Here is a 23,833-nt window from a genome sequence, read left to right on the forward strand (position 1 = left end):
CTGAAGTAACATGGGACGTGAACTTAATTTACATGGGCTTTGTCCCAGGGGACGTTTGATGGTTTCGTAGTTCAAGCCCAATTCTCGGAACTTTTTCTCTCGCACTTGAGATAATCTGCGGAGAAAAATACTTTGTGTCGGGGTCGTTTGGTTCAGCTGATTCTGATATCAGGTATGGGTTTTGTTCATTCCAAACCCATACCTGGTGTTTGGTTGTCTATTTTTATAATCTGATACCCATACCTCAAACCCACCTGGAATCAGATTTGATACCTTAGGGGAGGTGGGTATGAGGTATCAAATGAAAATTTTATTAATTCATTTTTATTTATAAAGTTAAATACAATCTCAAAACACATAAATTAAATATGATATTTTTTTAATCTGAAATAAGTTATACTTATTTTTATTTACTATTAATTAGTAATATTAGTTATTACTAATTATTTATTTTCATTCCAGTACATAAATTATTTATTTTCATTCCAGTATTAAACCAAACACAAGATATCAAGAATGATTCCTCAACCCCATACCAGCTTAACCCGATTCCTGATTCCAAACCCATACCGTCTCGTGAACCAAACGACCCCCACGGGTCGGTTCGGCTCGGTTTTTAACTAAAACCGTTATCGAACCGTACATGTCGGTTCGGTTCGGTTTCTACCTTAAAATCGTTACCGAACCGTTTCAAACGGTTTTTTTCGGTTCGGTTAACCGTCGGTTTGGTTACGGTTTTTTTCGGTTTCTTATAATAAAAAATATTATACAAATTTAATAATCAACTCAAAAATTTTATTAATAAAAAATAAAGTATAATCACTAATTAAATATTATTCATTAGTACGTATTTTACCAAAATAAATAAGAAAAAAAATATTTAAAATATAAATACTTATTAATATAATCGAAATGAAGTAGATGAGCACTATTACGGTATGTAAAGATGATCCAGAAATGTAAAATATGAATCAGCCCAGTGTTTTTTTTTTAAGGAAACGAACTTGCATTACTTAGAAATTATCAGAATTCAGTACAAGGCTTAGTTACACAGTATCTCTTTACGGAAATGATGTTAATTACTAACTACTCTACTACTCTCTCTCTACTTAAATATAACAAACCACTGTATCTTGCTGACTTGTAACTATAGTTGAGGTGGATAGTTCCTTGCTTAGCAGATGATATACCAATAATACCAATGTAATAATTTATTTTATATAAAATATATAATATATAATAAATAATATAATATTATATAAGCGGTTCGGTTTTTCGGTTCGGTTTTAGGTGTAAAACCGTAACCGTCGGTTCGGTTGAGCTACGGTTTTTTTCGGTTTTTGTCGGTTTCGGTTTTTTTCGGTGTGGTTTTTCGGTTTTTCGGCTCGGTTTCGGTTTTTCGGTTTTTTTTGCTCACCCCTATTTCTTCTACTAAAAATTATATTCCCTGCATTCTACTGATTTTTTTATTATCCGATTAAATTTAAATATTATAACTTATTTTTAAAATTATATTTTCTAATAAAATACTAAACTTTTATTAAGAAGAAAAACAATAGAAATAAATTATGAAACTGTAGTTTTTGGGAACATTAGAGTGCACCACCAATCTTGCAGGATAATTTAAAATTTTAAGTATAATTTAAAATCTGTATTGAACACCGCCGATCTTGTAGGATTTTTTAAAATTCTAATTGAATATTTGAAGATTTGATAATTTTTTAAAATCTGAATTGAAAAAAAAGATTGAAATTTATATCAATCAAATACACCTCCAAAATTAATGAGGAGTAAATGTAAAAGATGTTATTACTATTACAAAATTAATATCTAGATACTGATAAATTTAGATATGAAGGTATTATAATTAATGTTGAGATACTGATGAATTTAGATATGAAGGTATTATAAGTTTATAACTATTAATATAAAGTAAGACCCCGAGACTGTTCTTTTGAAAGACCTTCATCGGGGTAACAATGGCTTCCAAGAATACATCTATCAGCTTTTTTATTGCTATTCTTTTTGTTTCTGTCGCCCTCACTTCAAGTAAGTTCTCCTTGCTATGTCGGGTATGTATAAAAATCAGTAAATAGTATTATTTGCATTTTTGTCACTTAATTCTGATTTTTTATATGTATAGATGGAGTATTAATCCTCATTCGAGAGTTTCTCTCGATTAAAGTCTTCTACTTGAAACTGGTCGAGATTTTTTTATTGAATGTATGTTAATAACATGTGACCGTTCTTGATTGACTATTTTATTGATAGAAAATTGGTGATCGAATTTTATTTTTTATAGTATAATAATGATATAAAATTATATATTGTTTTTTTTTTTTTTTTGAAAAATACTGTATAGACAAAACATGTATTTTAATCGATCAATGATCAAAGATTCAAAACAGTACTGACGAAAATCAATAGGGCCCACGTATCATCGAGAATATTAGAATTTCTATTTTTCTAGTTAGAAGTTTACTCATCGGAAATTTTTGAAGTATCGTGTATTTCTCATCTATGGCTAGCTTATTGTTATTAAAGGGGTATATTTTACAAAGATACAAATATGTTGCATGATTATGCAGGGGTGAGTGGAGATATCTACGTGGACGTGGGATTATGTATCAGACTGAGAATGAACTGCAGTGAATATTGCAAGCAAGCGGGATACATAAGTGGTGATTGTGAGCAAAGAGTTAAAGGAGAGCCAGATCATTGCATTTGTATAGACTGATTTAGCATTCTATGCAAATTTCATGCAATTATATAATTAAAAATTTTGGGATTTTTGGAGTTAAATGAAAATTGGTGTTTATTATGTGTCTTTAGCACATAGCAGGGACTCATTTAAATTTATTATTCATTCACCAATCAAAAATTACTATTCTAATAAGAGTTAGTGACTTTTGTGTGTGCCCAAGGATAAAAATTTCCCAAAACGATACTCCCTCTTTCCATAGATAAGATTTTTTTGATTTTTTCTATGTAATTTGAGATGTCAAAATATGTTTTCACATTTTATTTTTCATTTTTTCTTTTTATGAATAAAAATACAAATATTAGATTTTTATTCAAAAAAAATAAAAAATATATAGAAGTATGATTTTTTTACGCCTTACAGGGGTATATTCGATTGAGATTTTAAATGATTTTTTTTCATTCATGAAACTCAATTGGGATTGTTTAAAGTTCATTAAAATCTTTGGGTATTTAATTGGATTTTAAATGATGCTAGAAAATCTGGCGGTATTCATCAGGATTTTAAGTTATTTAATTGAGATTGTTTAAATTGACTTAAATCTGATGGTATTCAAATGCTGGTGGATATGTTTTGAGTTTCATAAAATGATGGTTTTTTTTAGATTTCTCCGTATATTTTAAGTTTTTGAAATCCCATCAAAATTATGAGATTTGGAGTATTGTGTTTAGTGTTTACCTAAAGAATTTATATCAACTCTACGACATTTTATTAAAAACTCACATAAAATCAAAATCACATACAATGCATTAAAATATATTGATCAAAACAATTGATTAAGATTTCAATCCAATACACTCCTTTAAATTACATGTAAAAAATCAAAACCACCTGTACGTGGGGCAGGGCCCGCTGATGGAATAATACATAATCAAAAGATTCACCACTCTTGTTGTGGGGCAGGGCCCACTGAGGGAATAATAAAAATAGTCAAATTGTACGTTAATTGCAAATTCATCTAAAGATAAATTCTGGTGTAGCAGATACTATATAGTCTATAGCTACAGCCTCCAACTAACATAAGTAACAGGCCTGACAAAGAAACTCGCAGCAGTACTACTATACGCATACAAACTGTGTTTTACAGTTCTAAAGAAAATGGCTTGCAAGAACGCATACATAGGCTTTTTCCTTGCCGTTCTTTTCCTTTCTCTGGACACGATTTCATGTAAGCACTCCTTTTATTTCCATCTCTTTATTACTATGATTACTGTAAATTTCATGTCATTCGAATAAGATTTTCTTCGATATCGATATCGATTTCGATTTTTAATTCCGCTCACCCCAGCAATATTCAGCATGTATGTATGTCTTTAATTGCGCAGGGGCTAGTCCAGTATTGGTGGATGTTGGACCATGTATCAGGTGCAGACCGAATTGCCGTTGCTATTGCAAGGGTGCAGGATATATAGATGGCATTTGTATGCCCACCATTCCAGGAGAGCCTGATCACTGCTATTGCTTAAAGCCTGATTCCCCTCGCACTCCTCAGCCGCTAGATCCTGAATGTCAGAATGTTTAGATAACATGTATAAATTTTCTTCGTCCAACGAGCTTAATATATGATTGCTTTTTTATTCTCATCTTTGTTCAACATTTTTCATCTTATGATATATTTTTTTTGTTCCCTTTTACATGTCTTTTTTGAAAAAATTACCGCATCCAAAAGAAATTAGTTGAATACTCTCTCCGTTTCAATTATATGTCCATTTTTAAGAAAAAATTCGAGTTCTACAAACTTATCTATATCGGAAAAATCTACATGAAGAGCAAGAAAAAAAGAATTTAACTTCTAATGCATAACAAAGAATGGGAGTTGAACTTCTCTTAAAAAAATTGTACTATTTTATTTTCATGTTCGTGCGACTATCTTTTGAATTATTTTTTAAAAAAAAAAATAGGAGTTTAAACAAACTCGAATACTTGAGGTGGTTTAGATCATGAGTACCTAGAATCGGTTATGAGGTTTGTCCATTCCAAAAGCATATACGGTGTTTGGTTGGAAAAAACAAAATCTCAAATCCATACCTTAAACCCCAATCGGCCTGCATCAGCGGAAAATGGAACTCTTATGGATTTTTAATACCCAAAAAGACGTGAGTATGAGATTGAGTTGTGAGATACAATCTTTTTGTTTTTTTCTCTCTATTTAAGTAATGAAATATTAATGCTTGATAACAAATTAAATCAATGATGTAAAAATTATATAAAATTATAATTTATTAATATTTTTAATTAATATAAATTAATAGCTTATTTTTTTTGAAAAATTGCATATATATCGATTTCATCACCCAACCAAACATATGATATCAAATATAAAACCTGATTTCTCATTTCAACCTTATAGCACTCGAATCAAACAGCCCTCTGATATATGAAGGATTTTAAGACCGTAGCTTTTATCAAGGAAAAAAAAAAACACCAAACAACGAAACAATAAAATTAATGATAATACCAATTATAAGAACTTTATATTAGTGGCTCAGCAGTCAGCCCTGCCATGTACAAGTGTACGGATACATACAGAGTATACATATAATTCGATAGCGTAGATAAAAATCAATGGCTTCCACGGTGATTTTATGTAATTATTCGAACTGTTGCTCCCCAAAAACCCTAGAATCATTCAGGTCATCTCTATTTCCATCCTCGAAATCCGTGCTAAAGCTAAAGGGTCGGTCTTCACTCAGATTCAACAAGCTAAAAAGCCGTCAAAATGATGTCGTGCCTGTGGTCTTCGCTGCACAATCCAGTTTTATTAAAGGTAATTTTGCAGTGTTGTTTTATTATCCACTCGTTTCTTTTGTACTACATATTATCTTCTGAATTATGTGGAATATAAAAGCTTTAATAATTTGTAATTGTCTGATTCTTGATAAAACCGAATGCTTGCATATTGTGTAATTGAACAACTTAATTTGTATTCTATGTAGAGCATTTTGTCTGTGGATGACAAGTGGTTTATGAGGATATGATTATTAGGCTGAAAATGAAATAAAAAAGTGAAGTTAAGATTTTGCTTGTTAGAGGATTTTAGTGAGGATGATAAATTGGGGTATAGGAAGACCAAAGGTTATGACAATGTTGCATTTGTTGTGGGATGTTCTCGATACTTTGTTGTTTTAAGTGTGTAGACTGATTTTAAAAGAAATCAATCAGTGTAGTTTAAGGGAAGATAATCAGTAGTGAAGTAAGGGTTTGATCGGCCTTATTTTCAAGATCATTTGATTGTAGAGTTTGGTTTGGTCTGTTATAGATTTTTATTAAAAAATTATTTCTCATTGTTTGCTTCAAGCAACTGATGAAAAAAATTTGCCTGCTTGCTTAGTACAAGTTACCCTGATCGAGGGGCTTTTTCTTGTATCTGCTCATTCTAAATTATGTTGAATGCCCTTGGCAACTTTCATGGAATTTGTCTAATCTTTTATCGCTTAACCGAATGAACTCAAATGAGGCAATGTGTATGCATATGTTGTTTTAACTTTCTCTTTGTTATCGGTGAATTAGTTATTCAGACAGTGTGGAAGGTTGGGAAGGATGGAGTTGAGGCAGGAACGGATTTGGTGCCTGTAAGCTAATGTTTACGTCTTTCTTATTGAGAAGTTGCTCATATTAACTTCATCAACCCCTTATGTTTGAACTTCAAATACAAATTTTAACCCGGACTTGTATTCATTGTGATATTTAGGATTCTGTCCCAAGACCGGTAGCAAAGCTTTCGGTGACTGTTGTTGGAGTTTCTCTTGCACTCTTTGTACTCAAGTCATTTTTGTCCACGGCTTTTTTTGCGCTGGTATGTTTTACTGCTCATTTTTCAGGAGACAAAACTATACATTCAATGGCTTAATTGCTGCTCGTTTATAATGAAATTTTAATGCATTGATAAGCAAATTAAAAATGGCAATTGGGTATCTCTTACATGAAGTTATATGAAATAGGAGCTTATAGAAATTGAGAAAGATCTTGCAGAAGTTGTTGCACAAAGACTTAATTGTTGAAATAGGAGCTTACCGTAATTCATTCATTCCTTCTGATGGTTTTGTTGCTTTCAAACTCAATTAACATTTATTTCCTGAAAACAGTGCAGCTTCACAACAAAAACATTGTTGTTAATCCTAAGATTTATAGATCAAGTAAACAAGTAGATTCTGTCTAGCTTGTTTTTTTTGTTTATCTCTCTCTTGTAAACTCAAGTTGAACTGGTGGCATCAGTACTTCAAATGTATGATCAGCGCGCTATCTGATCTCTGTTGAAAATATTTTGTTTGCTTGGATGTCGTAGAGAATTTGTAAAATGTGTCTAAATTGCTTCAGAACTGTGCATAAGATAATTTTGTGTTTACTACTTAATGCCAGGCTGTGATGGGACTTTGCTATTTTGCATTTCTGGCATTAAACAAGGATGAAAGCTCGAAAGGGGGAGGAACTACGTTTACCGAATCTTCTACAGATGACTCACTGGAAGAAGCAAGAAGAATAATGGAGAAGTACAAATAGAAGGTCTAAATTTGGTGGTTCTCATTTTTATCTATCAATGATTCCATCCCATTTCTAGTGACTGGTGACTTGGGTATGAGTTGTTCTTCGAAGAATGAAATTCCCAAGAAATCATGTGTTCTCTTTATGTTCTGTTGTATATACTTTTACAGTGAATACTGGATTATAGATATTTTTTAGCAAATGTGTTTAATATTCAGTATAGCTAAGAAGTAAAAGTCCTCAATTGAGCCTATGGTTACATACTTTACCATGTTCATCTACATGAGCGAAATGAGAAAATTTGCTGATATTCTTAATATTTTGCTGGTATACGAGTGATGTAGGTGGAGTTGCTGGAATACGCTTCTGAACCTTATCCAAGAATTGTGATTTTTCAATTAAAGCAGGCTAGAGGCTGATTAAGGGAGATTAGAATATTGTGTAAATACGGAGGGAAAAGATATACACTTACCAAACAAAGAGACTTAGATGTTGCTTCATCATAATTTATTACAGGGTAATGGAAAACTGCAATCTGTAATAGACTTCTATCAATGGTCGTTTTGCGCACTATGTTAACACTGGCTGCGCACCAGAATGGGCAGTAAGAGATCCCACCAAGGAAGAGGACTTTGCACCAAAACTCGAGGCCCTGGCATAACTTGCTGCAGCTCCAGCACCAGATGAAGTAAAATAAGCTCCATTGAGCATCAGGTCTCCTTCTGATCTCCAGTTCCAGTGCATCCACCTGTCTGCGCGGAGATCAATCCTCTTGGTCACCTGCACAATCAAACCAATACAGTAAACATCTGCACAATAATGACAGACCGTCTTTCTTGCTTTTACTGTTCTGACTCACCTCTTTAGCAGAAGGCTTTGAAGGTGCAAGAAATCTGTTTCCCTGGCTGTTTATTGTGGGATCAGCACTGCCTCCAACGGCATACATTTCCCAGTGGGTGTAGTCATTGTTCACCACATGAAAGTATCCGTGCCTACACCTGCAATGGCAGATCCACAAATATTATGCTTTCGTGTTGGTAACAACGGCTAGAAAAATCTACCTTGGCATTCTCTGGATAAGACCCTCTCCGAAATGATTGTAAGCCACTGTCACTTGCATAGGGTAATCTCTCCAGTAGGAGTCGCTGTGGCTTAATAGCATCACCTGGTCATTTACACCAATTATATTAGTCTGAGTTGACAATTACTTGAGAACAATGATATGTGCAGTGCAGGGTTTAATTATTTACTTTATTGTGGTGAGTAAAGTAATTGTTGGATATTGTGATGGCAGTTGATCCCATTATAGCATCAATCAGGCCATCAGCACATTTGGAAGAGAATTGTGATCAATCCAAATGTGGCTTGATCCCAGAATGTTGACACCATCACCATCAGCCATTCTTCTCCAACCATAATAACTTGGTGAGCTTCTAACCGTGGCATTGCCGGTTCGTCTGCAATCATGGATGTGGAGACCATGAATAATAATATTGGTCACATACTCAACTGTAATGCAAGCCCCATTTGCAATATGGACAGAATATCCTCGGGCATCAATAGTCTTAAAGCTGTTCATGATCAGCTCTTGTTTAAGTGTGATCACCATGCTCTGTCCGAAAACAATCCATAAGGGACTTTCTTGGATCACAGCATGACGGAGGGTGCCTGGTCTGGGACTTACAGGGTCATCGTCATTCGGGTTTGTGACCACATAGTAGTTGCCATCACGGCCGCCAATAGCACCACGTCCAAAACCAATGGCACAGTTGGCAAGGCGTTTGCGGTTGCGTTCCCAGTTCCGGTCACAGCTCCAACAGTCATCAATAGGGTTCCCTGTCCCACAAGGGAAGAAACCCAACTCTCTCCTTCCAGTGCTATTCCTAATTGCCCTGCAAATTTCACACTCTTCTGTCAGCTTTGAATTCATCTTAAAATCGGAAGTTACATGAGAATGTGAATAATTTGGAATTCTTATAACATAGAGATATGTTATTTTTAGAACATTTGTTTTTACTTGCAGAAAGATTTGTATCGGAGTTGCATGTTTCATTGTGCGCATGCACATTGCATTGTGCTGTGATAGCTATTTATACGCACCTTGATTCGGGATGTTGGTAGTCACCTTCCGTCGCTGCTTTGGCAATGAAGAAGAGCAGAAAAATGCAGAGTGGCCTTAAGGAGGCCTCCATTGTTGTAATTGATGAGTGAAGTGACATGTTTTGAATGCTGCAGTCCTTTATAAGAGAAACAGAGAGATTGAATTTTACCCGGTCATTAGACGTGTAATGGTTACCAAATAACTTTGGTTAAGTTTAAATTTTATAATCTGCACTGATCTTCTTTTCTTTTTTTTGCCAAGTAAACGGCACTGATCTTTAGTTAGATATTAGTGCATACTATACTACTGCATGGTGTACTGATAAATTTGGATCCGGTGCATTAGTGCTAGTATGATCGCACCCAATTAGATTTTATAGTTATAAATTAATATTTTACGGGTTGTGAGGAAAATTTTTAAACCGATTTAACTAGGTTGTATGGAAAAGGTTTTATCTATCCTATCTTCAACGGTGAAAGATGCCCAGAATTTTCAGTTTCATGTTCTGCAATCTACATATGCTTTTGTCATCTGTCATCCTGTCTTATTATCAAATGGACGGTGAAGATCTCCGACTGTAATACGATAGAACTTAGACCTATAAGAACATGTGAATCTTCCATTAGCCCCGAACACAGATTATACTGTGATTTCGAGTTGGAAGGGCTGTAAAAAACAAGAGAGATATAGCGGTAGTTCTAGGTGTACCTCAACACAACTGCAGCGTACTGTGTGGCTTGCAGAGTGGAGTGCCGGTGGTTACACCTTGGCACGAGGAAAAATAAGAAATGGACCACACCGACTCTTAAAGTGAAACAACTCTACCCGCACATATTAATTACACTCTCTTCTCAGTTCTCACTACCCCCGAATCCCGATCTACTGTATTACTCCCTCTGGTCCTCAAGACACTTTGACTTTTTACACACAATTTGAGAAGCTTTGACCACATATTTAAAATTAATATTTTTAAAATTTTCTTTTTTTTAATAATAGTATTTATGTTATATTTTTATTCAGAAAAAAAAAATATTTAAAAATATTGATTTTAGATATGTGGTCAAAGCTCCTAAAAATATATGTAGAAAGTCAAAACGTCTTATATTAAGGACCAGAGGGAGTAATCACTTTTTCTTAGGGTTAAAAATGGGGCGGATTCGGGCAGGGATTTAATTTCCCAGTCCCGCCCCATATATATTTTTTCTGCCCTGTCCCCGCCCCATTCCCCGTGAGTATTTATTTTTAATCCCCATCTCCGTCACACTGGGGATTTAATATAATTTCGTCCCGCCCCGCTGTTATAATATTACACTTTAAGTAATTACTTTAGAATTTAGTAATTTTTTCTTTAAAATTTAATAAAAATATACGAGACATGTATATTAAAAGCAAAAAATTAAATATAATAGAAATCAAAGAGACATGTTATACATTGTAAAATTATAGTTTTGTGTATTTTAAACTAATAATATTAATGTTAATAAATATATTATATTAAATATAATTATTTATTTATATTAAATATATGCGGGGCGGGGCGGGGAATCTCCGCGGGGATTCAACAAATACCATTCTTGCCCCATATTTTGACGGGACAGAAAATCATTCCCCGTCATTACCCCATTCCCCATATTAGCGGGGCGGGTCTGCCCCATTCGGACCGGATTGTGGCGGGTTCCCTATTCCCCCGCCCCCGTCCCCGTCCCCGTCCCCGTTTCCGTTTTTAACCCTACTTTTTCTCTACAGATGTGTACTCAGCGGTTTTGTAGCTAGGTAGTGTTTATGTTGCTTCATTTTATATAAACTTTTTGCTAATTTATACTAGTTTTACTGCCGGATAACTTCTGGAAATATTTTTTGCTGTCTGCAACATATCGAGTGTGTAAATACCAACAGAGAGATTTACAAATACAAACAGAGATAAGAGTAAAAATCATAATTACATTCAATCAAAGGGTTTGAACCAGAATTCTTAAGCACATCAACAAAACAGACTCAGAGTTCTGAAGCACATCAACAGACGACAAAGCTTAGTCTTTAGTTTCTTTATGTTGTCTGTTCTCAACAGCAAGGTATGGCTTAGAGACATAAGGATGATAAATGGCCCAAGAAAAAAGACACAAAGTAAAAAAACCACAAGAGTTGAATAGGAAAGGGAAGCATTACTTTGCTAAGAAGTAATGGATCCCAGTATAATAAACAAACACGAAAACAGGAAGAACAACGCTTCTGAACCTGATCCAAGAACTGTGATTTTTTTCAGTTGAAGCAAGCTAGAGGTTGATCAAGGAAGGTTAATATATTGTGTGTGTATGGAGGGAAAAGATATACACTTAACAAACAAAGAGACTCGGGCACTCGGTTGAAAACTGAATTGACCTACTATTCTGAACTGGATGTTGCTTATCATAATTTATAGGGTAAAGGAACACTGTAATTTGTAAAAGACTTCTTCCTATGGCCGTTTTGTGCTAGTTTTACGAAATGTGTAAATTCTGTGTTAACACTGGCGGCCTATACGACAGAGAAGCACACCAGAATGAGACGTGAGAGATCCGACCAAGGAAGAGGACTTTGCTCCTAAACTCGAGGCCCTGGCATAACTTGCTGCGGCTCCAGCACCAGATGAGGTAAAATAAGCTCCATTCAGCATCAGGTCTCCTTCTGATCTCCAGTTCCAGTGCCTCCACCTGTGTGTACGGAGATCAACTCTCTTGGTCACCTGCACATTCAAACCAATACAGTAAACATCTACACAATGATGAGAGACTGTCTTTCTTGGTTTTACTGCTCTGACTGACCTCTTTAGCAAAAGGGTTTGATGGGGCGAGATATCTATTTCCCTGGCTGTTTATTGTGGGATCAGCACTGCCTCCGATGGCATACATTTCCCAGTGGGTGTAGTCATTGTTCACCACATGAAAGTATCCGTGCCTACACCTGCAGTGGCAGATCAACAATGATTTATGAACTCGCGAAGTAAAAATGGATAGAAAATTCTTTTCCTATGTGCCTGTAAGGAATCAAACTTGGTAATAACTATATTCTACCTTGGCATTCTCTGGATAAGACCCTCTCCGAAATGATTGAAAGCAATTGTCACTTGCATAGCCTTATCTCTCCAGTATGAGTCGCTGTGGCCTAATAGTATCACCTGGTCATAGTGCGCAAGTTATATTAATCTGAATTCAGAACCAGTTAAAAATAATGATATGTGCAGGCTGTAATTGGTTACCTCATTGTGGTGAGTAAAGTAATTGTTGGATATTGTAATGGCAGTTGATCCCATTATAGCATCAATCAGGCCATCGGTACATTTAGAAAGAGAATTGTGATCAATCCAAATGTGACTTGATCCGAAAATGGAGATACCGTCACCATCAGCCATTGTTCTCCAACCATAATGACTTGGTGAGCTCCTGACCATGGCATTGCCAGTTCGTTTGCAATCATGGATGTTGAGACCATGAATAATAATATTGGTCACATACTGAATCGTAATGCAAGCCCCATTTGCAATATGCACAGAATGTCCTCGGGCATCAATAGTTTTAAAGCTATTCATGATCAGCTCTTGTTTTAGTGTGATCACCATGCTTCGTCTAAAAACAATCCATAAGGGCCTGTCTTGGATTACAGCATGACGTAGCGTGCCTGGTCTGGGATTTACAGGGTCGTCATCGTTTGGGTTTGAAACCACATAGTACTTGCCATCACGGCCGCCAATAGCACTGCGTCCAAAGCCAATGGCACAGTTGGCAAGGCGTTTGCGGTTGCGTTCCCAGTTGCGGTCACAGCGCCAACAGTCATCAATAGGGTTCCCTGTCCCACAAGAGAAGAAACCTAGTTTTCTCCTTTCAGTGCTATTCCTAATTGCCCTGCAAATTTCACACTCTCCAGTCAGCTTTGGAATTTCTTTACATAATCCATCTAGTTAAGTGACACTGTGACATTACATACTCTTTAAGTGACCAGTTCTCCTAAAACTAATTGGCGTTTTTGCAAATTTCTTATTGAATAGATTTCTAGGACTAAACATATCTGCACGGAGGGAGTCCCTTTGAGTTTACAGCTGGTGCACAATGTCGATGTTATAAACCGTGACAAAAGAACTGAATAGTTGGAGGTAAATTCAAACTCTGTCGGTCCTCGAAGATGCGGTGAATGCAGAGGGGGCAGTACCCTCCGTAAATGTTTTCAATTTAAAAGAAATGCACAAGGTGGGGTATTAATTTACAGTAATGGAGTGTCGGTGAGGCGAGGTATGTTTTGTAAAGATGAGAAGTAATAAAGAGCAGACAACTCGTTGTGTAAGTTACGGATTAGTAACATTTCCAGAAAGCACTGGCAAAACAGAAACTCATGTGGCCTACACCAGCTGGGTTACATGACATTCTGCAGAACAGTTGTGCTTAAACTACCCTTTTATTATTACGCGATCCGTTTTAATACTAATCAATCAAGAAGCTGCAGGTAGTCCACTGCGTAACGTGTAACATATGAAAGCAGAGAAAGAAATAAAAGGTGTGCATTTAGAGACAGTGTCGAGATTCCGATTACTGTTAACCGGCTGCATTAAGGTTGAATCAAAACCATCTTAGTAAACAACATGACACTGTAACAAGAAGATACTGAACAATGTATAATTACTCTGTTCTCCGGTCTCCAGTATGATCCATTACTCACTCACATGGACAGATCACAAATGAACTTACGATTAAAAAAATTCAGAGACATTCAAGATTAATCATAATAATTAATAAGTAAACCAAATAAATTGTTGATTTACATATAATTCATTAAAAAATCTGTTCTAAAACAAGCAGTTACAGACTTACATATTAACCATGGTTGCAACTGATTCCGGATCATCCACTGCATGCTCATGCCTAAAAAAATAATACACAACACAACACCGACAATGTTATAATAATTGCAAAATTAACTGTTTAACTACAATATTTACTAATGTGATATAGTGGTAATATTTACTAAAGCAAGAATAATTCTATTGCGTAGGCAGAGTAGCTATTTGACTGTTAAAGTTAAAGTAGCAGCAGATAAAAATGTAAGATTTGTTCCATAAAGACTTGTCATGTGAAATGATTCTATAATAGGAGGAAAACCAGAGCGAATATATTACAGTCTACGCACACTTTTGGAGACAATTTCCGAGCAGATGCCATTGGCGGGAGACTTTTACGAGATACCGAGTACATGTTTGGCGTGATTTTCAAGTGTCTAGTTAAATTAGAAATACGCTATTGGATAAACGAGAACAACACATGTAATTGTCTAAAATTCTACATTCTAGTGATCTGTGAGCATAATGCAGTGAATAAGTTCAGAGCAATGAGAAGTAAAAGCCTTACAAAATCTTAATCAATTGCCAGTTAGGTTTCAGAGAGCCATTGTAGTAACATTATCTTATCATTTACTAGGAAAATGATGATTATTGATTCATTATTCTGTTTAAACTAAAGGTTATGATTGTCGCGCAATTCTTGTATTAAACTGGAGCACACATAATAGCCAGACGAAACAGTTCGATACAGTTGAGAATTTGAAATACTTACTTGTAGGCACGCAATGTCGTGTTACTTGAGCTCTGCACCTGAATCATTTCTTCCCCACTGTAATCACCAGTTTATGTTGTTATTAATTCGACAAGAGAGATATTCAAAGCGCGCTGAATAATAAAGAAAAAACAGATCACAAGAAGCATAAATCACGCGGTTCAGCTAATATGTTAGCCAGTTCAAATGAACTAGCTTGATCAAGTTTTTTATACTCAAAATACGATATGGACTTGCGGAAAAATGAAGTAAGATATTTGAGATGACCGTGCGCACGCACATTGCATTATGCAGTGATTAGCTATTTATACACACCTTGATTCCGTTACAACTTTGGCAATGAAGAAGAGCAGAAAAATGCAGAGAGGTTTCAACAAGACCTCCATTGTGGTAACTCAGGATAAGTTGAGTGCTTAAGTTTTCTCTGAGGTTCTCGTACAAGTTGGGAGCAAATGAAAGGTTGAACGCAGCAGTCTTTTTATAGCAGAAAACCAGAGAAAGAGTGAGAGTGAATTTTACTCTGTCTCTAAGCTTGCAATAATTACCTAATAATTGTGGTTAAATCAAAAATTGTAGAAGCATCTTATGACAAAATAAATAAATAAAAATTGTAGAGGCAATTCTTCCGCGAGGAACGCTACTTATCCCGAATTGGACCCCAAAATTATTTCTCAAATGATGTGATAAAATAATTTTAATTAAATAATTTATTTGGATATAAAGATTGTCATTATTATTATTAATGTGAACCAATCATATATTGACAATTAAGATTTGTAAAAAAATTGTCTAACAATTTTCAAAATACCTATATATCACTATACTATTTCATCAATCATCATGCTCGGTATTTACTTTGATACTAAATGCATAAAATTTTCAATTATTCAAAAATACTGCTTCTATCACAATTAATGTGCTTTGTTTGATTTTTTATGATGAAGCCAACCCAACTTAATTGAATTTTACTGATAAGATAATTGGCAAAAGAATTATAGGAAAATATATTATATACTTATATATAATAAGCGTAAGGGAGATAATTTGGTCGCATGGTCCTATGGTCCAAAAGCTTATCATCCGTTGGATCGTATATTGAACAAATAAGCACCGTTAGATTAGAAAAAAATTAAATTATGTTCTATAAGGAAACTTGGTCGCATGGTCCTATGGTCCAAAAGCTTATCATCCGTTGGATCGTATATTGAACAAATAACACCGTTAGATTAGAAAAAAAATTAAATTCTGTTCTATAAGGAAACTGATATCTACTTGCATGTTTATAATTCCTTTTCTGAATCCAAAACAAATTCTGTCTTTCAAGTGTTTTTGGTTTTTTTTTAATCCAAAATAAATATTTCCTACAAATTTTAATTGTAGAATCGTATAAATCGCACCGTCACAAAATTATTTTTATCCATCGGATCGTATATTGAACAAATAAGCACCGTTAGATTTGAACAAAATTAACTCCCGTTCCATAAGACAACTGATATCTACTTGCATGTTTATAATTCCTTTTCTGAATCCAAAACAAATTCTATATTTCATGTGTTTATGATTTTTTGTAATCGAAAATAAATATTTTCTACCAATTTTATTTGTAGAATCATATAAATCGCGCCGTCACAAAATTATTTTTATCTAATATATTTTAAAATTAATAAGCCCGATTTATGTGAGGAACGAATACAAAAACTTTTTATTTAATCCAAAACAAATTCTACCATCTTATTGCATGTTTATGATTCATCTTCTTAATTTAAAACAAACTGTGTTTATCAATTTTAATCTCGAACCATAAAATTTTTAAAAAAAATATTTTAATCACATTATAATAATGCTAATATAAATTACATTTATAAATATAATCTTATAGGAGTTGGCGTCACATATTTTACTTAAAATAATTTAAAATTTGATAGAAAGAATTAATACTTTGGCATGATACATACAATTTTAATTTATTATTTATAAATTAAATTTTTTCACACCATTTAAAATATATTTAAAAAATTTATAAATAATTAAAAAGCTCACGTGCCTTGCACGGGCTATAAGCTAGTATTATTAGAAAATGCAACTACAGACAATTCTACTTGAAAATATATTTTTCGATATTTCGAGACACTGATTGATCATGGAGCTGACATATAATCTCTTGATCTATATGTACTCATATAATTTTTTGTATGGTTAAAATACTAAAGACTGAGCACGGTTGATAGCTCAGTGGTAAAGAGCTTATCCTCTGTCGTCCCAGGTCATGAGTTCGACCCTGGCTCACCCCGAGAGTTTCGTAGAGCAGATACTCATATGTAAGGTTATAAGCCATATTTGTCAAAAAAAATACTAAAGACTCACATTTATGACTTGTGATTGTTGTTAAAACTTTGATGTTAATGTAATGGTGGGATTATCAGAATTTTATGCATAAATGCGAAAAGATAAAATGAAGAAACATTATGGGGAAGCGTACGGCAGTAGTCTCGTTCAGTGGATCCTTCGTATCTTGACAGGGTGTCCTTTAATCTGACAATTTAATGCCAAACTTGACATAACTTTCAGCGCAGGCAGCCACCAATCCATATAATTCAGCGAACGAGTAGTACTCTTCCACCAGATTCACAGTTGTCGTGTTTCTATTTTTTAAGTAAAGATGAACATGTTCCTGTATAATACTCCCTCTGTTTTTTTTATATGACACTTTTGACTTGGGCACGTAACTTTAGGTGGGTTGACCGGGTAGTAAAAATCATTATTTTTAATTGATTTTTTTTGTGAATTAAAATTTTGATTTCATATTTTTATTCAGGAAAAGAAAATTTCGAAAAAAATGTTTTTAACTACCCGGTCAAAGCACTTAAAAATGTGTGCCAAAAAGTCAAACGTCATATATTAAAAAACAGAGGGAGTAATAGTCTCAAAATGATGGTTGTTTGATTTTTACACACAATTTGATACTATGTTAAAAGAATATATTTATATATATATTACTCCCTCCATCCCATTTTAAGTGTCAACTTTGCAATTTTCACACATATTAAGAAACAATTAATGTAATATTTTTATCATCATCTTTCCACAACTAATCAGCTTAGTTTTCATACATATTAATTACATATCTCATTAATTATTGTGTATTGGACCTTCTCTCAATTCAAATCACACTATACATTCATAATGCTTCTAAATATATTTATGAGGGGTTGTTGGTTGTATTTAATACTATATTGGAAATAGTATAAATTTTACATGGGTTAAAGAGTATGACACATATTTTGGGAAATTTTTTTTTTGCAAACTGGACACTTAAAATGGGATGGAGGGAGTATTTTTCAGAAATTATCTATATAAAATTTTAACATTTTTATTTTATTCAAAAATTATAGAATTTAAAAAATAATGTGTAAAAATAAATTCTCTTTCGTCGCATGTAAGTTAAGTGATTAAGAGCAAGTCCAAGAGTGCATTATATTGATGTCCTAAATCAAAATTTAAGGCACTTGAAGCAAATCAATGCTCCAACAGTGTCCTAGTAGTGCCTTAAAACACTAGGACATGTAACAAGTGTCTTATTTTTGAGGCACCACTATGCATGCCCTATCAATTAAAAAATAATTTCCTACCTCCTCCCTCCTTTTCATTTCCCTCCAATAACAATTCAAACATATATTATTATTTTAATAATAAGGCATAATAATGGGGCATTGTTGTTGGAGTTGATATATTAAGATGATGTCCGAAGTCACTAAGACACTATATTTTATTATATTTATAAGGCATTTGCTAGGACATCGTTGGACTTGCTCTAACATGTTATTTAGAAGTTTGACCGTTTGAATTTAAATTAGACCACAAAAATTGAGATTTTTATTGTGTAAATAAAAATATATGTATACGAAGGTGTAGTTAGGAATAATCTTAGATAGATAGAACGTTCGTTCTTTTTAATATATTTAAAAGAGGATTGATTCACGTAAAATGAGATAAAATAACAGTTTTTTCACGTTGGATTACATAAAAAAGAAATTAAAAGTAAAATATTAGTGTGATATCATGCAGATGTATAGACTTTTGAGGCTGAAATAACAAGTGATGATCGAACTTTAGATTAACCACAACACAACTGCAGTGTATAGAGTGTGGAGTGGCGGTGGTGACAACTGGGCATGAGGAAAAATAGAAACGGATCACACCGACTCATCAAGTGAAACAACTCTACCTGTACATATTTATTACTACATTCTTTCCCTTCAATGCCCCGATCTACTGTATCAATCTCTCTTCCTCCATCTCAAAGATTTCTATACATCTGCGTCTGCCAGACTGCTTTAATTTATTTCTTGTATCTATTCGCCAAACGTTCTAACCTAGTATTGTTCGATTTTGTAACAATATTTTGATACAATTTACGGATCGATACTTCGAAACATATTTCATTTAAGTGTTTTTATTCCGTGAAGTGGGGTTTTTTTACTTTAGTTTGTACATTGATGGATGTATGTTATATTGATATTTAAAAGAAAAAAGATGAGTAGGGGATTTGTTTGTCAGTTTCCGCTTGGACAAGCACGGGCAGTGTATGTAGCTATTATATCATGTCGGTGAAGAAAATTAAATTATACTACATGTACATGCGCAGAGGCCATACACACCGCTCACATGCACCACTATCTCTCCCTCAGAGGATGTTCGGTTCGTGACCAGCGTGAGCTTATCGAGAATCGGATTCTCGATCGATCATTTTATTGTATGAAAACATGGATTAGGAACATTTTTAACGAAGTTTCTAAATCATTTTTTAGAAAATAATATACTAAAATTTTAAGACATGCAAGGATATTACGGACTTAAACATCTCCGACGTGACTCTTAAATCACTATTTAGAAGATGATAATATAAGGGTCCTGTTTTACAGCAACCACGTGTTAGATAAGGGTTATCTAACACACTGTACAGGGGCCATTGGATTTATATTTCAAGGGCTCAGATCCAATTTTGGGTTTTTAATGTATCCGCGGTTATTTTCCGCGGAAGGGAAAACTCCCTGTCCGCGGTTATTTACCGCGGAAGGGAGTTTTCCCTATCCGCGGTTTTTTTATAGCGGATACATTAAAATCTCAGATTGAATCTAAGCCTTTGAAATATAGATCTAACGGCCCCCGTATAGTGTGTTAGATAACCCTTATTTAACACGTGGTTGTCAAGGAACAGGACCCATAATATAATATATGATTTTTAATATTAATATATTAAATACGGGTGTTATGGAGAGTATAATAGTTATAGGAATGGTGGAGACGAGCTATGATTTAGTGGAGCATACCGATAAAAAATATTGTGGAAAACAATTACTAGTGCAGTCATCACGGGAACCAGTTGCGCCTCGATTAAGTGATTTCAACTCCATCAAGAATGCTTCTTGAAAGAGAAGTTTTTTCTTTTTGTTATGTTAATAACTGAGAAAATGGAGTCAATAAAGCTACCGTAGAAAATAACACAAGCTGGTACTTGTCAACGACATTCGAAATAGCACGTCCACAATTTGCGCCCCAATTGAAATTGTTTCACCTAAACGTACGAGTACATACTGCTAGTATAGTAGTAGTATCGTCTGTGTACGCAACTACGCAAAAAAATATCTAGAACAGGGTAGCACTTTGCGCCATCAGTTAAGCCTTCGTCGTCTCCTCTTTTTTTATATTCAACTAAGATTTTTTATACAGGGATGACGATTCTAAAATTGGCATGAACTGTTAAACAACTCATAGTATAAATCACAGATACTGGACAGTGGATGAATATCCGGTTAGTATTATATCATTTTTTTAATACTTTAGTATCTTTCATTCGCTAACATCCCTGACATATGATTGACAAGGAGCTGTTAAACAACACTTTAAACAACACAAATCGTGTGATGAATATCCGGTGATCAGGATTGTAACATTTTTTTTAATACGTCCAACACCTTTTAACCGCTAGACGGTCTAACAGTTACTTTAAATTATAAATCATATACAAAATTATTTTCCGCAAATATTTTTAAAGACAGTAAGTTTAAAATTTTCAAGAAAAAGCATAATATTTTTAATGATCTCCCAAAATTATATGTACATATAAATCCTTTGAGTGAAAACTATTACTTATTTGATAACGAATCGGATAAAATTTCTCACTACAAGCAGGGTTGAAGTCCACACTAATCTTGTAAAATAGAAGTTTTTTATCTGTTCAATCTTCATTATTTCGAAAAACTCCAGTTTTTTTTTTATTTAGGCTCCCGCGGCCGCTACTCTTCGGGTGCGAACTGGATAAACCCACTAGCTCCGTTTTTTTAACATCTTTTAGAAATTTTAATATCAAATACTGCTTGCTTTTTTTTTTTTTAGACATACACTTTCAAATACTTAGTTTATTTATTTAAAGTTATTATTTTGATACTTTTATTTTTATAAATAAAAATATATTATAATTATAATTTTTTTTATAGCAGGGGTATGTGTGTGTCAGAACTCAGATGCACTGCGAAGAATAGGCCTATTGGCAGGATGTTCAGATAGGCAGAATATTTTCCAGTCTATGGGCGGTTCTACTTATTGAAATAGAAGAAAGTAAACCTTACCAAATTGGCTGATTTGGGCCTTTGTATGGTTATATAGTACTTGGGCTTTCAGTATCTTTAGTTTAGCCTAAACAACTTGCAATGGCCTCTATTCTTCGTTTCTTTGTCCCTTCAGTATTTTTACTTTATATGCAGTGAGTAGTGACTACCTTGATAAATATAAGGGTCCAGGTTCACAGCCATTGTATGCCGTGGAGCTGTTAAAAAACATACAGGTTTCTGATCGTTGGATGCATATTTAGTGGCCAAGATTAAAATAAAGTTTTAATATGTCCAGCGCTTTTTTAGCGCTTGACGGGGGAAACCCTGTCCAGCGCTAAAAAAACGCTGTACGTGGGAAAAATTGGTTTTTCCCGTCCAGCACTAAAAAAGCGCTGGACATATTAAGATTTTGTTTTAATCCTGGCCGCTGGATATGCATCCAACGGCCAGGAACCTGTATGTGTTTTAACAGCTCCACAGCATACAATGGCTGTGGACCTGGACCCTAAATATAATAGCACCTGATGCTCATTATGCCAACTATACACGGCTAATCCCATTTATATCAATCTTTAATATATACGAGGCTAATGTCATAAACACAAAATAGTGACATATGATTGATGGCTATAGCTATTCTCATCTATATCAATCTTTAATATAGACGAGGCTGATATCGTTAGCACAAAATAACGAGTTATGATTGATGGTTATAAAAATCAAAAATTAATCAGTTTGACTTCCCAATTCAGTATTTATCAGAAATTTTTCGGAGATTTTTTTATAAATACAGTACAAATTCTTTAGTTAAATCATGATGTAATTGAAAAATCAATAAAATATATATTAAAAATTAATCATGGACTTTTCAATAAATCGAGAATTTCAGACTAAGAAGAAAAGGAAAGAAACATATATGCACGAGCAGAATGCGACATAACAATATGATGTACGGAAATAAGAGAGAGTAAGTTGTACGTAAATAAATTTATTCGCAAAATTTTTGTGAAAAGAGAAATATCCTTTACATACGATGTAAACTGTAAAGCAATAAACAAATAAGTCATAGCATACTTTTTATTCTCAAAAGAAAACTAATACTCGTTATAACACAATGGTGATGAAACAGTAAGAGAAAAATCTACTTTTGCCATTGCATCTTCTACATAAATAAACGCCGTCTAATCAAAACCGAAATCTTTCAGCTTGTTTGCTCACAAATGAAGAGACAAATCAAGCTTCTGATCTCTAACCACACTGTCATTATTCCCACTAGTGCTAACAAGCCTATTCTGAGATGAACTTTCTTTAACAAATCCATTTCTTTGCCAGTTCATGAGGCTCTGCTGATCATCATCTTCGAACTGATATGAATTGTTGTTCATGTAGTTCCCGCGGTAGAACACAAGGTTCTCGAATCTTGGAGCCCCGGCATTCGAGACCAGACGATCCGAAAATGGGGGGCTAGGCAATGCACAGAGGTTAGCTGCATGGGCAGTTATGTAGAGGGAAGGATTGAGGAGTCCAAATTGATGATTTGGAGTGAAAAACAGGGGAGGGGTTTGGAAAGTTGAGGCCAGATTGTAAGTAGAAGAAGCTCTTTTCGCCTTTCGGGCTGCGGTTCTTTCTTTCTTGTGAGCATTCTGATGGCCTCCTAAGGCTTGTGAGCTGTGAAACTTTCTTGAACAGAATAGACAGGGGAATGATCTTGCTGCCCCGGCTGCTGTCGAGTCCTCTGCAGTGTTGTGAATGTTTTCACCATCCATATCTGCAACAAAAAATGAAATTAGAGCTTTGATCTTTACTACAAGAACCTAACATGCAACAGAAATTAATGAAGAAAAGATGAGTTGAAGTAGTTACTAGTTAGTTTAGGCAAGAGAGAATGTAAAGAAACAAGCAAAGTACATATGAAGTGTTTAGGTTTGGCTTTAGAAGCTGATGATGATGTAAAGAGGGGGTATTTGAAAGAGTTTTTTGTGTTGGAAAATGTGAAGCCAAGGGGTGGGGGTATTTAATAAAGGAGGTAATGTAATGTAATGGTAATGGCAGAAGAAGATGCAAGATGATGTATGGGCTTGGGAACAGAAGATATGAGAGAGAGGGGGGGAGAGAGAGACTCCAATGAGGTTATGATGCTTGTGCATGGTGAGAGGCAAAGAGAGTGATTGGTGGGAAGAGAGATGCATGAATTGGGAAATGGAATCTGTCTCTCTTTCTGACATTTTATCTGGTTTCATGCCCACTTACTTGGGCTTTCCTTTTTCTGCTGCTCTTTTTACAGTAAGTTTCTGTTTCTTTG

General features: G+C 34.4%; 2 protein-coding genes, 1 non-coding gene and 1 pseudogene across 3 annotated transcripts; 1 reads left to right on the forward strand and 3 right to left on the reverse strand.

The window, feature by feature from the left end:
• The first annotated feature begins 5,217 nt into the window (after positions 1-5,217).
• On the forward strand, positions 5,218-7,487 carry LOC108220142 (uncharacterized). Its single transcript, XM_017393821.2, has 4 exons — positions 5,218-5,528; positions 6,272-6,333; positions 6,453-6,557; positions 7,121-7,487. The coding sequence occupies exons 1-4, from the start codon at positions 5,327-5,329 to the stop codon at positions 7,259-7,261; spliced, it is 510 nt and encodes a 169-aa protein (XP_017249310.1). The 5' UTR covers positions 5,218-5,326; the 3' UTR covers positions 7,262-7,487.
• A 193-nt stretch (positions 7,488-7,680) lies between these two features.
• LOC108220141 (probable pectate lyase 20) lies at positions 7,681-9,580 on the reverse strand (annotated as a pseudogene).
• Positions 9,581-11,265: 1,685 nt separating this feature from the next.
• Positions 11,266-15,444, reverse strand: LOC108219740 (probable pectate lyase 8). Its single transcript, XM_017393244.2, has 7 exons — positions 15,236-15,444; positions 14,921-14,977; positions 14,183-14,233; positions 12,580-13,222; positions 12,395-12,498; positions 12,146-12,284; positions 11,266-12,066 (listed from the first exon to the last, which is right to left on the reverse strand). Exons 1-7 carry the CDS (start codon positions 15,304-15,306, stop codon positions 11,845-11,847), a joined length of 1,287 nt encoding a protein of 428 aa, XP_017248733.1. The 5' UTR covers positions 15,307-15,444; the 3' UTR covers positions 11,266-11,844.
• Positions 15,445-22,584: 7,140 nt separating this feature from the next.
• Positions 22,585-23,792, reverse strand: LOC108222474 (uncharacterized). Its single transcript, XR_010292498.1, has 2 exons — positions 23,395-23,792; positions 22,585-23,299 (listed from the first exon to the last, which is right to left on the reverse strand). It is a non-coding gene; the product is annotated as an uncharacterized LOC108222474 (transcript).
• Positions 23,793-23,833: the final 41 nt, after the last annotated feature.

The sequence above is a fragment of the Daucus carota genome, chromosome 5 (assembly GCF_001625215.2).
Source record: "Daucus carota subsp. sativus chromosome 5, DH1 v3.0, whole genome shotgun sequence".
Taxonomy (NCBI): domain Eukaryota; kingdom Viridiplantae; phylum Streptophyta; class Magnoliopsida; order Apiales; family Apiaceae; genus Daucus; species Daucus carota.

Coding starts and splice junctions, on each gene's coding strand:
- LOC108220142 (XM_017393821.2), top strand. CDS start 5,327: ATGGCTTCCACGGTGATTTTATGTAATTATTCGAACTGTTGCTCCCCA. Junction 5,529..6,271: donor ACAATCCAGTTTTATTAAAG/GTAATTTTGCAG, acceptor TCGGTGAATTAG/TTATTCAGACAGTGTGGAAG. Junction 6,334..6,452: donor CAGGAACGGATTTGGTGCCT/GTAAGCTAATGT, acceptor TGTGATATTTAG/GATTCTGTCCCAAGACCGGT.
- LOC108219740 (XM_017393244.2), bottom strand. CDS start 15,306: ATGGAGGTCTTGTTGAAACCTCTCTGCATTTTTCTGCTCTTCTTCATT. Junction 14,234..14,920: donor ACGACATTGCGTGCCTACAA/GTAAGTATTTCA, acceptor TTATTTTTTTAG/GCATGAGCATGCAGTGGATG. Junction 12,499..12,579: donor ACTTTACTCACCACAATGAG/GTAACCAATTAC, acceptor CACTATGACCAG/GTGATACTATTAGGCCACAG.